This window comes from Oncorhynchus keta, chromosome 36 (assembly GCF_023373465.1).
Source record: "Oncorhynchus keta strain PuntledgeMale-10-30-2019 chromosome 36, Oket_V2, whole genome shotgun sequence".
NCBI lineage: Eukaryota > Metazoa > Chordata > Actinopteri > Salmoniformes > Salmonidae > Oncorhynchus > Oncorhynchus keta.
The window spans coordinates 11,906,100-11,921,904 of record NC_068456.1 but is presented as its reverse complement, the minus strand read 5'-3'; the positions used below and the strand labels follow the sequence as shown (position 1 = coordinate 11,921,904).

The window sequence follows — 15,805 nt, the reverse complement described above, 5'->3', positions numbered from 1 at the left end:
ACATCCCAAATACTGCAGTGTCTACGAGACTTTTCCTTCACCATTCTTGTATGATTATTTGTGTTAGTCATATCAACACACTCTATGTGTGGGTTTATTAACCATTAAATAACTGCTTGCAAGAAATTGTGTGATTGTCTAGCATCGTCTGTGTGTGTAGACACTGAGAAAGGATGGGCAGCATTGCGTCCCTCATTAACGGCAGTTTCATGCCCTTACAGCCAGAATCTGTAGGTAACCAGACAAAACTAAAAAACTGTATGTGATATATTTGGTCAACGGTTTTGGCACATTCAAGATTAATGTTAACTTTTAACAACTGATTTAAAAAATTTAATTTAATTTAATCGTCTATTTTGTATTAATTGACACTCTGATATGGAAATGAACCAAAACCAATCCCTGATTTGAACACACTGACAACATTTGAATCACTATCACCCCTTTCCTTGTTCTGTAGGGTTTAGATGGCCCTACTGGTGAAAAGGGGGTTTCTGGGCCTCCTGGTCCCATTGGATTACCAGGCGCAATGGTACGCAATGGTGCCCCTCAGACTGCATCTGAGTATACAGTATGCAGTGTCTGACCTGGCATTGGGTAGCAGCGAAATACTGTCCGCAATACTAGCCATCTGTACAGTGCTGATTGGGTGTACAGCAGTGTTTTATTCATGCGAGTAGCCTATGTTAACCTTGTATTCATGTGACTTGATGCTTCAGGGTCAGAAGGGTGAGGCCGGAGATAAGGGAGGAATGTCAGACATGGTAAGGGATCCCCTCCACTGTGTATCTCATTGTTTTTAATGACCCGTGCGTGTTTGAGTGAACTTGAGAGGGGTCAGATTCAGAGGACGTGATGTTTGAGTGAACCCACTAATGAGGAAGTGCATGCATTGATGACGTTACCTGATGTTTGTCTTTAGGTATACGGGCCTCCAGGTCCTCCAGGACCCCAAGGACCAGTTGGCCCCGCGGTGAATACACTATTAGGCAATATAAGCCCTCAGAAATATCTATTAAACCTCCTAATAATATGCCATATTTACATGAAGTGATTTCTTTTACCCCTCAGGGACCTGAAGGACTGGGAGGGCCAAAGGTAAGAGTTGATTGTGGTAGCCTCTGTAATGTCTTACTGTACCTCCAGAATCCTTTGATACTGTAGTTGTCAGTACTTTCTCAAATCGGTGGTTTTAGTAAGTTGGTGTAATGCCTATGTAGTAAATGTGAATAATGTATTTTCTGTGCCTCTTTTAGGGGGAGCCAGGCATAGGCATACGGGGAGAGAAGGGAGCATCTGGTTCGAAAGGCGATAAAGGGGACAGGGGTCATCTTGGGCTTCCTGTAAGTACACCAATTTGACCATCTCTTTGACCATTTTGCCATTATAAGTTGTATTTTGACTCCTGGAAACCAAAGTAGAGTGGGTGTACTCTTTGTTCGGGCTTTTGTGTCTTAGAACCAGGCAGCATGACTGTTCTGGTGTTGTCATGTCACTTTATAACTAGGCCTAACCAATGATGGTTTGATTGCTCAATGGTTGCATTAATGTTTTCAAAGTGCATGGATGGATGGTTGCTGCAGTACATAAGGGCAATAAAATCACTAATATGAAAACTAAAACATGTCATCTACAATATACATTACCATTGTCATATTTTTTTTTTTAGATAACTCAATAATTATTATTATTATATGGAAATAGTTAATAATTTTCTTCATTATGCCAACTTTTGTTTAGTTTCCTGATAATCTCTCTGGAATTCTGTAAATATATATAGTTCTATATTTATTTGCATGTTAAGGAATAGGTTTGATATGAATCACTGGGTGTCTCTTCCTTACTTCTGGTTTACTTCTTGGGAGTCAAAGGTCATTGTTGATATTCAGTACATGTTCTAGTCACATCGTCGATGGCTCAGTAACTCCTTTTATATGGAAATGATGAGGGATATTATGTATATGCTAATCAATATTGGTACAAGACAAGACATTTTCAAATCATCATAGACACTTAAACCTTCACACTTCAAACTGCATTCTATATGGACATCAACTATAGAAAGAAGTTGAACCATGCTTATGTTTCTGAAAAACACAATTTTATCAAATGTCAGGACTTAATTATTTGACATTGATAATCAAATGCACCTATAAAAGGAGTAACTGTTTCTCACATCATCACAACACAATCACCCTTCATCAACAACTGGATGTGTTTTTGAGTCACGAATCACTGCTTCACTCACTCACCCCTTACCCTCTCCCCCCTCCACACCTCCTCCTCCCATTCTCCCACCACCTACCTTCCATCTCTCCATCTCTGCTCTCTAAATGTTTACACACTGTCCAGGGGGCTCATGGTTTAGACGGCAGGCCTGGTCCAGTGGTGAGTGGCGCAAGTCCTGTACCCACCCAACACACATTCCTCCCCTACCCCACCTCCCCTCTTCTGCTCCCCCCATGGCTTATTTGCATGTCTGTCTGCGCTGGTGTCTTGTCTGTCTGTCTGCTTGCCTTTCCTACATGCTTGTCCTGTCTGTCCTGTCTTGTAGTCTGTCTGGTTGTCTGCAGAGAGAACAGTTCTGTTTTTAGGCATTTTTTGAGGATTGCTCTGGCATAGGGACGATGTTCACATGACTGTGTCCCATGTCTGTCTGGCATTGGAACGTGTCATAGTCCTAAAATGGGCCCTAAGATGTTTCTCCTCTCAGTGCGTATATGTTTTGAAGTAGTAAATGGCAAGAATTAGTCCCACTTGTTCATTACAGCCTGAATCCTAACTTGAGATGTGCATGGGTAACCCAGACTTAAATCATGTGTTGACGTCAATGGAAGATCTATAAGGACATTTGAGTTCCGAAATCAGACCTCAAGATTCAGCCTACTTGCATAAAGTCATGACAAACTGAGGGTCCGAGTCCATGCCATTGCAAATCTTCAAAACATACCGTTGTAATTCTCCTATGATCATATGCAAGCAGTGAAATGCTTTGAACTGGCGTTGTGATGTCCTACCAGGAGAGCATGCTGGGATGCTCATGCTGCATGTTGATATGTATACAGGATGGTATGGCAGTATGGCTCTGTCATGCAAAATTCTGTACATGCTGAACTATCTGTACATGCTGTAGTATCTGCCTGAGATGCAAGGTCCTCCTGTCGAATCCTGACTTCCACAGGGAGAGCGGGAGCTGCAGCTGACCTCTTTTACTAATCATATTTTTCTCCTTTTTTTGTTCCTGTTCATTCTTTAGCTCAACAAGCTTGGTGTAACATGCACAGTGGGGTAACCTAGAGAACACCACTACCTAATCAATCAATAGGCTATTATTTAATCATGACTAACATAAACAGAGTTGGTTAACTCCTCTTTTGGCACGTAAGTGCTCCAGAAAGCTTGTTGATCTATTGACGGAAATGCAATAATCTCTTTCCTTTGGATATCCTCCCATTGTAATGTCTGCATTCACTGATTGTCATCTTGTCCTTAAACTTAAAGGGCCTGATAGGACCAGTTGGTGTGGCAGGGCCAGCAGGACTGAAGGGAGATAGAGTGAGTACTTACAACACACACACTAAAGTAGCACACACACACCACATAAGAGCTATCAGTCAAAACAGAGCTTATTTATCTATTTGAGATGAATGATTTATATTGTTATTTTTCTATCAATTCAGGGTTACAAGGGAGATTCAGGAGAACCAGGACCAATTGGGCCTCAAGGCATCCCTGTAAGTAGTTTGTCCAATTACCTAAGTATCAAGAACATCAAATAAATACATTATTGCATTTACAATCAACGTTGTGAGCAATGAGCAATTTGGAGCATAGCATCATTAGTACCTTAAATAATCTATTAATTAAGTCTGAGGGAATCGATAGATCAAATTGATTGACAGCACAAAGCTATTACCAAATCAGTGGCTTTGTGGTTAGCATGTCCGCCCTGAGATTGGAGGGTTGGGAGTCCGATCCCTGGGCGAGTCATACCAAATACTTTAAAAATGGGATCCGATGTGTCACTAAGGAGATGGATTGGGGGTAAGGTCCTGCAATAGCGTTCTGTCCGGGGGGTGTACTTGTACATCACGCTTCCTCTCACGAGAGATCGGCCCCTGCAAGACTACTTACTTCACTTACAAAGCTATTACTCAAGGCAATGTCTCTCAATGCTTGCACAGGAAATCATATTGTGTTTAACTTCCTCTTCTCAGGGTTTAGTAGGACCACAAGGATTCAAAGGGAACCGGGTAAGATAACAGCTGATAATTATGTGCTTGTACTGCTCTCTTGGAGTACAATGTGCTTCTAACCAGAGGACAATAACATGTTCTCTGCTAATTAGTACTTCTGATAAACTATGGATTTCAAATGGCTTCTGATCCTCCATGCTCCTACTTCACTCAACACTAGATATACTCCCAACCAAAATGAGCGAAGGTATTCTTCATTGAAAAGTACTAATCAAAAAGACTATTGTCATTTTTCCGTAGTCTTTTTGGTAATAGTTCATCATCAATCAATCGTTTGCAAGCCCATTGGGATGTCAAGTTTGTTATTCTTAAAAGCATGGTGGGCCTGTATTAGGTAATATGAGCAGGACCATGGTGGATTCAAAGGCTCTCTTAAGTAGGCGAATCTGAATCCAAATGTTATTTAAATATCAATAACCTCATCTTCTGAAAAATGTGTCCAAAATAGCCAATGATGAGTGTCCTTCAATTGTGATTTTGGTGATGTTTGAAAAAATGATATTCTTATGTCCTTTGCCTTTCTGAGGTGAAAGTATTTGTTTTGCAGTGGCCTTTTTACCTCAGAGTTCAATTCATCTAGTTAAAATATGCAAATATGACTGAGGTAGTATAAATTGAGACAGGGGATCAAAAGAGATTGAAGATGTTTGTACTTGATAATGAGAGGACTGGAACATGTGAATGGACACATCAAAGACCTTAGAAAATTACATTCTGTTTTCTTTGAAGACAAGTCAAAAGGGCCTATGGTTACCTTGTACTGTCGTGTCTGAAAATGTTGTTCTTAAAGTAATCACATAATGCTACACTCCTATTTTGTAAAATAGCCACTGCAAAAAAAAAAAATCTACCAATGTATTAGAGATTATTTGGTTCATATACCCATGTCCCCCCTTCCCCTTGGAGAATGTTTCCTTCCTTCCTATTAACATCTGACTTAATATTCTGACTCCCACCTTAAAAGTCACAACATGTCATTGACCCTCTCAGCACTTCCAACTGGGTTCATGTCAGCAGGAAATATTTGACATTGACAAGTTATGGCTATTTCCTATCTGTGGATCAAATGTATTTGCTGCTAAAATGGGTTGTAAAGAAGGGAAAAGAGATTGATATTGTGAGGTATTTTGCTACACCAGTTGGAGGTGCTGTGGCCAGTTGTGGGATCGTGGTGCTGTTTTTACTCTTGTCCTGTCTTCCTTTGTTTCCGCAGGTCTTCCTATCCCCTTTTCCTCCCCTCCACCCTGCTCTGTTTCCCGTGGCTCTTTTTGCCGGGTCGTGTTGCCCTCTCTCTCCCTCTCACACACCCCGGCAACCTGCTCCTCCTGCATTCTAATGTCGTAGTCCCGGGTTCATCTTCTTCCTACTCCTCCTCCTCTTACCACTTACCTTCCCCGCAAGCCTGCCTGTAAATTCCTTTCACTTGGCTGACAAGTAATGTTCTCACAACGTTGCCACAACGTTAGCCAAGGTTGATGGTTTTCGGGCAACGTTTGGGCAACGTTGTGAGAGCATTATATGTGTTGGCCAGGATTGATTATCTTTCCAATTCCTTCTTGATAAACTCGTCTAGCCCCTAATCCAACCCCTTCAAAGGCCTTGATCTTGGTGAGCGGATGTTTGAATAATAATGTGGTCAGGTTTTATACATATACCCACATATAATATCTATGATATTTTACAAGGTTTGCTTTGGTTGGCAATATGATACAATAAGTACTAGCCTCAGAATTTATCGTAAATTACACATTCTCATGGAGGCACGATCCAATAGATCAACCTAATATAGGCTGTAGGTGCATAATGTAACAATTCCGCGTGTAAGTACTGTAGCCCTTCACGTCCATTATATAACTGCAACTTCAGCAGTAAAGGAATGCCATTTCTTGAGAGAAAAATATTCGCTTTTGAAGATACTGTAAGTGGCTTGTTTACTTGTAGCCAGCTAGTAGTCAGTCCAGCCACCTTTTAGTGTACACAAACAACAGCATACTTTTCCGCTGTATGGCTCATGAATGTTATGTTGTGTTAAGGCTAGTGATACCCTTGTAATATCCTGTAGTAGTTGATGAATCAAAATAATAATTTGTTCTTAACTGACTTGCCTAGTTAAATAAAGGTAAAATATATATCTTTTTTAATTTTTTTTAATTAATCAATGAAGTGTTTCTATCCCTGCAACAAGTCTGTGAAGGTTATCTCAGGCACTAAAGGAACCCGCTCACCAATAGCATTGGCCTGTATCCCTACTCCCTAACTTCCTCCACTTACTTTCCCCACCACTACATTCTTAAACTTCAGTACTCTTCTTCGTAAACCCCAAAAAAGCACATCATCCTTACTTTTATGGTCTTCAATTATCTGTAAAATGTCTAAATTCCTTAGGTAAGAATACAAGCTTCATGATTTGAAAAAGCAAACATATTTGCTTACTGTGTGGGCGAGCCAGCCAGGAGGAACTAAAGCCTGTCTCTTGTAATGCACTGTTGTTTGCAGGGAGAGAGGGGCAAGAAAGGCAACAGGGGAACTAAAGGGGATAAGGGGGACCAAGGAGCACCCGGATTAGATGCCCCCTGTCCATTGGTATGTCCTGCGTTCAATGTGCAAGCCAGGTGGCAAAAAGAAGGAGCGACCCTCAGAATACCACATAACCTGCACTGACAATCAGGAGTCTCTGTGTTCTGATCTTGACTTCCTTTTGCCTCTTAACCGACTCTAATAGACCCTGAAGTGGTTTTGGTCCAAGCGTCTCCTACAGTATTAGTCCAGAGATACCAACTGCATTCGTGATAATGATTTGGTATTCATTGAATGACTGGATGATTATTGGTTAAGAATGAATAATCACCCCAGGACCAGCGACCATGAACCATCTGAGGGGGTTTTCTTTTCAAGGGTAAGACTAACAGAAACATGACCCACGTACTCCAGTGAGTCTGTTCCTGTCAGTCCCGGGCCGCCTGCATGTTTAGGTGTGTCTGTAGCTACAGGCTTCGGTCTGCGAGCGGAGCGGTAGCAGGTCCTCTCATCAGCCAGCAGGGTATAATGCCGGTAAAGGAGGGGCAATGTGCAGATGTTTACAAGGTTGATTTCACAAACAGGGTTTCCGAGGCTTTAAAGGAGAAAAGGGTGAACCGGGCCTACCTGGCCTGGACGGGCTGGATGCCCCTTGTCCTGTGGTATGCTTCCTCTCTCCCTTCCCTATCCAGCATGCCTTGGCTTTTCTAACCACCCCTTAACAATTCCATACATTTTCTTATTCACTTTACTAAAGGCATAAGTAAGATCTAATATAATAGGGCTGCCTGAGCATTACATTGAACTAACACAATAGTACCGTTAGTTATGTCAAAATATTTTTACAAATAAAGGCTGTTTTACGGGTTGCTGACCAATTCTGCTATTTTGTGGGGGGTTTTTTGCGCTGATCTTAACTTTTTTTGTACACAATGTTTCCACCATTGTCTCCTATGACTGAAAAAAGCTTTTGGACATCAGAACAGTTAACCTGAATTTAGATGAAGATTTCTACTTCAACGAGTTGGCAGCGCAGGACATACTGCTGACCCCGGACCAGTCCCTAATCCCCGACACTTGGAAAAGAAAGAGACGGCGATATAGAGGACGACGTGTGGGCAACCGAATGAACCTACGATGGCGAGTAAATAAACCTCTGTTCTATTGGCGAATGTACAATCACTGGACAAACTGGACAAGCTTCATTCGAGACTATCCTATCAACAAGACCTGAAGAACTGTAATATACTATGTTCCTCTGAAATTTGGCTGAACAAGGACATGGATAATATACATCTAGCTGGTTTTTCTATGCATCGGCAGGACAGAACAGCTGTTGCTTTGTTGTCGACAGCTGAAGCTCGATCTCTAATATTAAGGAAATCTCAAGATTCTGCTCGCATGAATTAGAATACCTCATGATAAGCTGTAGACTTTATTATTTACCAAGATATTTTTAATCTATATTTTCCATCGCTGTCTATATACCACCAGAAACCGATGCTGGCACTAAGACCGTACTCAATGAGCTGTATGGTGCCTTAATGCTCATCCAGATGTGGCACTCCTAGTGGCTGTGATTTTAATGCAGGAATACTGAAATCTGTCGTACCTCATTTCTACCAGCAAGTCACCTTTACAACTACAGGGTGATAAAACTCTTGATCACCTTTACTCCACACACATAGATGCATACAAAGCTCTCCCTCGCCCCCCCCCATTTGGCAAATCTGATCATAACTCTATCCTCCTTCGTGCTTACAAGCAAAAATTCAAACAGGAAGTACCAGTGATGCGCTAAATACGGAAGTGGTCAGATGAAGGGGATGCTAAGCTACACGACTGTTTCTCTAGCATAGACTGGAATATGTTCCGGGATTCATTCATATGCATACAGGAGTTTACAACATCAGTCCCAGGCTTCATTAATAAGTGCATCGACGACATCGTCCCCACAGTGACCATATGTACATATCCCAACCAGAAGCCATGGATTACAGGCAAAATCTGCACTGAGCAAAAGGTTAGAGCTGCCGCTTTCAAGGTGCGGGACACTAACCTGAACAATTATAAGAAATGCCACTACGCCCTCCGACGAAATATCAAACGGGCATAGCATCAATACAGGACTAAGATCAATCCTACTACACAGGCTCTAGCGCTCGTCAAATGTGGCAAGGCTTGCAAACTATAACGGATTACAAAGGGAAATCTAGCCATGAGCTGCCCAGTGATGTCAACCTACAATACGAGCTAGACGGACCAGCTGGCAAGTGTCTTCACTGACATGTTCACTTCTTTCTGACTCAGTCTGTAATGCTTTCATGTTTCAAGCAGACCACCATAGTCCCTGTGCCTGAGAACGCCAAGGTAACCTGTCTAAATGACTATAACCCCGTAGCACTCTTATCTATAGCCATGAACTGATTTGAAAGGCTGGTCATGGCTCACATCAACAACGCCCAGACACCTTGGACCCACTCCAATTCACGTACCGCCCCAACAGATCAACAGATGACACAATCTCTATTGCACTCCACACTGCCCTTTCCCACTTGCACAAATGAAAAACACCTATGTGAGAATGCTGTTCATTGACTACAGCTCAGTGTTCAACACCATAGTGCCCTCAAAGCTCATCACCACGTTAAGAACCCTGGGACTGAACACCTCCATCTGCAACCAGATCCTGGATTTCCTGACGGGACGCCCCCAAGTGGTGAGGGTAGGCAACAACACATCCGCCAAGCTGACCCTTAACACAGGGGCCCCTAAGGGGTGCGTGCTTAGTCCCCTCCTGTACTCTGTTCACTCACGACTGCGTGGCGCGCACTACTCCAACACCATCATTAAGTTTGCCGACCACGGTGGTAGGCCTGATCACCAACGACGATGAGACAGCCTATAGCTGGGGTGAGCAATTCCAGTCCTCAGGGCCCTGATTGGTGTCACAGTTTTGCCCTAGCCCCAGCTAACACACCTGACTCCAATAATAACATAATCATGATCTTCAGTTTAGAATGCAATTCGATTAATCAGCTGTGTTTGCTAGGGATGGAGAAAAGTGTGACACCAATCAGGCCCCCGAGGATTGGAGTTGCCCACCCCTGGCCTATAGGGATGACGTCAGAGAGTGTGGTGGAAACGGAGAGCTGAGCACGCCACATTCACATCGACAGGGCTGTAAATGGAGTGGGTTGAGAGCTTCAAGTTTCTCATTGTCCACATCACTAAGGATCTATTATGGTTCAAAAACACTGACATAGTCGTAAAGAGGGCACGACAATGCTTCTTCCCCATTAGGACTCTGAAAAGAGTTGGCATGGATCCTCAGATCGTCAAAAAGTTATACAGCTGCACCATTGAGAGCTTCTTGACTGGCTGCATCACCGCTTGGTATGGCAACTGCTTGGCATCCGACCGCAAGGTGCTACAGAGGGTAGTGCGTACGGCCCAGTACATCACTGGGGCCGAGCTCCCTGACATCCAGAACCTCTATACTAGGCGTTGTTAGAGGAAGGCCCTAAAAATTGTCAAAGACTCCCACCACGCCATAGACTGTTCTCTCTCCTACTGCACGGCAACCGGTACCGATGCACCAAGTCTGGAACCAATCCTGGTAGAACCTTGAACAGCTTCTACCCCCAAGACATAAGACTGCTAAATAGTCAGTTAAATAGTTAACCAAATAGCTACCCGGGCTATCTGCATGAACTTTTTTGATTTTTCACATACTCAAACAAAGCCAGCCATGTAGCGGAGACTACTGCCATGCTCCCGGTCAACCTAAACAACCTTGCTTCGAGGAAAACTCAGTACCGCCACCGACTGTGAGCTGTCTTCGCCGTGGCTGCCGTTATAGCAAGACATTTAAGCATGTTAACCCTCGCAAGGCTGCCTGCCCAGACGGCATCCCAAGTCATATCCTCAGAGTATGTTCAGACCAGCTGGCTGGAGGGTTTATGGACATATTAAATCTCTCCCTATCCTAGTCTGTTGTCCCCACTTGCTTCAATATGTCCACCATTGTTCCTGTACCAAAGAAAACGAAGGTAACTGGACTAAATGGCTATCGCCCCGTAGCACTCACTTCTGTCATCATGAAATAACCTTATAACCTTACCTAACACCCTAGACCCACCCAGTCATCAAGTTTGCAGACGACACTATAGTGTACCTCAGGAGACAACTGAGAGAGTACATCCCCATCCACATTGACGGGGAGAGGGTGAAAAGCTTCAAATTCCTCGGCGGGCACTATCACTGACAATCTGAAATGGTCCATCCACACAGACAGTGTGGGGAAGAAGGCGCACCAGAGCCTCTTCAACAACAGGAGGATGAAGAAATTCATCTTGGCTCCTAAAACCCTCACAAACTTCTACAGATACAACGTTGAGAGCATCCTGTCGGGCTGATTTACTGCCTGATACAGCAATTGCACTGTCCAAAACCGCAGGGCTCTCCAGAAGGTGGTGCAGTCAGCCCAACGCATCACCGGGGGCACACTGCCTGCCCTCCACGACATCTACAGCACCCCGTGTCACAGGAAGGCCAAGAAGATCATCAAGAACCTCAGACACCCTAGCCACAGCCTGTTCACCACGTTACCATCTAGAAGGTGGAAACATTGCATGTGCATCAAAATTGGATCTTCAAGCCATCAGACTGTTAAATAGTCACCACTACCCAGCCTCCGCCCTGCCCTAAACTTAGTCACTGTTACTAGCCGGCTACCAACCGGTACTCAACCCTACACCTTAGAGACTGCTGCCCTATGTACATAGTAGAGGTCGACCGATTATGATTTTTCAACGCCGATACAGATTATTGGAGGACAAAAAAAGCTGATGCCGATTTTTAAAATGTATTTGTAATAATGACAATTACAACAATACTGAATGAACACTTATTTTAACTTAAAATAATACATCAATAAAATCAATTTAGCCTCAAATAAATAATGAAACGTTCAATTTGGTTTAAATAATGCAAAAATAAAGTGTTGGAGAATAAAGTAAAAGTGCAATATGTGCTATGTAAGAAAGCTAACGTTTATGTTCCTTGCTCAGAACATGAGAACATATGAAAGCTGGTGGTTCCTTTTAACATGAGTCTTCAATATTCCCAGGTAAGTTTTAGGTTGTAGTTATTATAGTAATTGTAGGACTATTTCTCTCTATACCATTTGTATTTCATTAACATTTGACTATTGGATGTTCTTATAGACACTTTAGTATTGCCAGTGTAACAGTATAGCTTCCGTATCTCTCCTCGCTCCTACCTGGGCTCGAACCAGGAACACATCGACAACAGCCACCCTCGAAGCAGCGTTACCCATGCAGAGCAAGGGGAACAACTACTCCAAGTCTCAGAGCGAGTGACGTTTGAAACACTATTAGCGCGCACCCCGCTAACTAGCAAGCCATTTCACATTGATTACACCAGCCTAATCTCGGGAGTTGATAGGCTTGAAGTCATAAACAGCAGAGCTGCTGGCAAAACTCACGAAAGTGCTGTTTGAATGAATGCTTATGAGCCTGCTGGTGCCTACCATCGCTCAGTCAGACTGCTCTATCAAATCATAGACATAATTATAACATAATAACACATAGAAATACGAGCCTTAGGTCATTAATATGGTCAATTCTGGAAACTATTATCTCGAAACAAGACGTTTATTCTTTCAGTGAAATACGGAACCGTTCCATATTTTATGTAACGGGTGGCATCCATCAGTCTAAATATTCTTGTTACATTGCACAACCTTCAATGTCATAATTACGTAAAATTCTGGCAAATTAGTTCGCAATGAGCCAAGCGGCCCAAACTGTTGCATATACCCTGACTCTGCGTGCAATGAACGCAAGAGAAGTGACACAATTTCACCTGGTTAATTTTGCCTGCTAACCTGGATTTCTTTTAGCTAAATATGCAGGTTTAAAAATATATACTTCTGTGTATTGATTTAAAAAAAGGCATTGGTGTTTATGGTTAGGTACACGTTGGAGCAACGACAGTCCTTTTTCGCGAATGTGCACTGCATTGATTATATGTAACGCAGGACACGCTAGATAAACTAGTAATATCATCAACCATGTGTAGTTATAACTAGTGATTATGATTGATTAAGTTTAATGATAGCTAGCAACTTACCTTAGCTTCTTACTGCATTCGCGTAACAGGCAGGCTCCTCGTGGAGTGCAATGAGAGGCAGGTGGTTAGAGCGTTGAACTAGTTAACCGTAAGGTTGCAAGATTGAATCCCTGAGCTGACAACGTAAAAATCTGTCATTCTGCCCCTGAACAAGGCAGTTAACCCACCGTTCCTAGGCCGTTCTTAACTAACTTGCCTAGTTAAGTAAATATTAAATAAAAGTGTAAAAACATAATATTTAAAAAACGGCAAAATCGGCATCCAAAATGACCGGTTTCCGATTGTTATGAAAACTTGAAATCGTCCCTAATTAATCGGCCATTCCAATTAATCGGTCGACCTCTGGTACATAGTGATTGAACACGGGTAACTTTAATAATGTTTACATACTGTTTTACCCACTTCATATGTATATACTGTATTCTAGTCAAGGCTCATCCTATATAGCTACTGCTGTACACACCTTTCATATTCATATACTGTCTATACACAGCATCATATACATATTTATATTCCGGACTCGGACATAGCTCATTCTGATATTTCTTAATTCCTTTAATTTAATGTGTGGGATTTGTGTGTATTGTTAGGTATTACTGCACTGTTGGAGCTAGAAACATAAGCATTTCACTGCACCTGCAATAACATCTACAAAATATGTGTACACGACCAATAAAATTAAATGTAATTTGATTTTGATTTGCTGCTACTAATACTGTTTACTATCTGCTACTTTATTCGTAGTTATATGTACATATCTACCTCAATAACCTCATACCACTCACTGCTCATCGACTCAGTACTGTTATACTGTATATAATTACGTGTTTTACTTCCCATTATTTCTCTATTTTCTTTCTCTGCATTGTTGGGAAGGGCCCGTAATTAAGCATTTCACTGTTAGTCCATACCTGTTGTTTACGAAGCATGTGACAAATATTTGATTTGATTTGAGAAGAGCAATGCCTTTATTTACAGAGTAGACATGCACACACTTGGAGCTGTTGATCAAGCTGTTAACTACAAATGTACTACTGTTTAGATAAACTAATCATTTATTTGCTGAGAATTGTATTTTTTCTTGCAAGGGCAGCAGAACACCAACAGTAATTAGTGGCGTGTGACAGAATCTATTTTCTTGATCATAATAACCCAGGACCCATTAAGTGACTTTAAATACTTTTCTTTTTCAAAGACTCTTGAAAGTTATAGCCTTACTTTTCTTATTTGTATCCCTGTCTTCTCCACTACCACTCGCATGGCACCTTTTCCCTCCACCTTATCCTTTACCATTTTGGGCAACAGAACTGTATTGAGAAAGATTCTCTTGGGGAAAAAAACAGGGCCTCCTCAATGATTTTAGTTTAACACTGTTTTGTTTATGTATTGAAAAGGAGAGAAAAAAATAGGTTGACGGTTTGATTCATTCATAGAATATGCCAGATGAAAGAAAATAACAGCCCAGTGGCTGTGTTTAAACCCTATTGCTAAAAGTTTGAATTAATTCTGACGATGGAGTCATATTTTTTACAAATACACATCTACTACTGTACCACTAGTTGTTTGGCTGGTTGTTGGTGCTTTTTAACACAATATGCATAGTACATTGCATAAATATTATACACACACAATAGTATTTATTCAACAGTAAATTGCATTGTGTTTTGTGTACATGTTTGCGTGTTTGCATGGTTATACTGTACAGAAAGTCACATTCTACAGTTTTAGCAGTTTGAGTAACACTTTATATTAAGTTAGTCTGTGTCAGAACAACTTAAACGAATAGTTCACACAAATGACCAAATTGCACATTGGTTTCCTTAACCTGTCAGCGGTCTATGGAGAAGGTATGACAGCAATCCATGCGTTGGTATAGTTACCCTGGCACTTCCCACATGCTAACGTTTTAGCTTTTGTGGCACAAATCTCATTCAAGTCATGGGACCAATATTGTCATTTTCCGCGCATCTTGTCCAAATCCTCCGAAAGTATCTAAAATGGATTGTGAAACTCAACAAAGTCACTTATAGATTTTGAATATGATGTGTGAAAATGTGTAATATCGGTCCCATGATTTAAGGGAGATTTGTGCCACATATGCTAACATGTTAGCATGTAGAAAGAGTGTGAGGGGAAACTAAACCAAAGCATGGATTGCTGTTATACTTTGTCTATAAAATGTAAATTTGTCATTTGGGTGCACTATCCCTTTCATGTAAAGCATTACCTCAGAGTGTGTATGACTCACTCCCTCTCTTTCTTTCCTTAGGGGGATGATGGCTTACCAGTATCAGGGTGTTGGAATAAAGTAAGTGAAAGAGTTGATATCCTGCTGTGAATGTACACTATCTGCATCTTGGGCTGATTAAGTGCTTGGTAGTTCTGCCTTTTGTATTATCCCCGTGGCAGTATAATCAACATCATCTGTCATTACTTCATTAATACTGTAGAAAAGTGCTTAGTTGTATTCATGTTCATTGAACATTGCATGAACTAATGTGTGTTTTTTTTGCCTTCTCTTTGCAGTAACGATAACTTCGGGGTGGCATGTGTGATTGTACATAGAATATTTATTTTTGTACTTTTTATGTGCTCTCTTATACTGACGAGAGAAAAAAGAAAATCATAAAAATATGCCAGGTTCTTTGTACAGAGTGTTTATTTGTATTACTTGTAATAATGTTTACGTATTGGATTTAATAGCTATGCATTATGTCAACATGTTTGGATGAGGAAGAAATGATAATGTGGCTACATATGCATGATATTTGTGCATAATGTGAACAGATATTGCCTATTAACTTATTGTATCCTGTTGTTTTGTTTTGTTGTGACCATGCTGCACTGAGTTGTGGGGCTGGAAAGATGAAGTGTTG

General features: G+C 41.6%; 1 protein-coding gene across 1 annotated transcript in view; it reads left to right on the top strand.

Moving 5' to 3' along the window:
• Positions 1–15,805, top strand: part of LOC118369646 (collagen alpha-1(XIII) chain-like) — a 54,918-nt gene that overhangs the window by 33,457 nt on the left and 5,656 nt on the right. The window contains exons 27-36 of the mRNA XM_035754186.2: positions 720–764; positions 923–973; positions 1,072–1,098; positions 1,257–1,343; positions 2,353–2,388; positions 3,502–3,555; positions 3,681–3,734; positions 4,218–4,253; positions 6,753–6,839; positions 15,199–15,237. Of these exons, the coding sequence (XP_035610079.2) occupies positions 720–764; positions 923–973; positions 1,072–1,098; positions 1,257–1,343; positions 2,353–2,388; positions 3,502–3,555; positions 3,681–3,734; positions 4,218–4,253; positions 6,753–6,839; positions 15,199–15,237 (516 nt within the window). The remainder of the gene's footprint in view (positions 1–719; positions 765–922; positions 974–1,071; positions 1,099–1,256; positions 1,344–2,352; positions 2,389–3,501; positions 3,556–3,680; positions 3,735–4,217; positions 4,254–6,752; positions 6,840–15,198; positions 15,238–15,805) is intronic.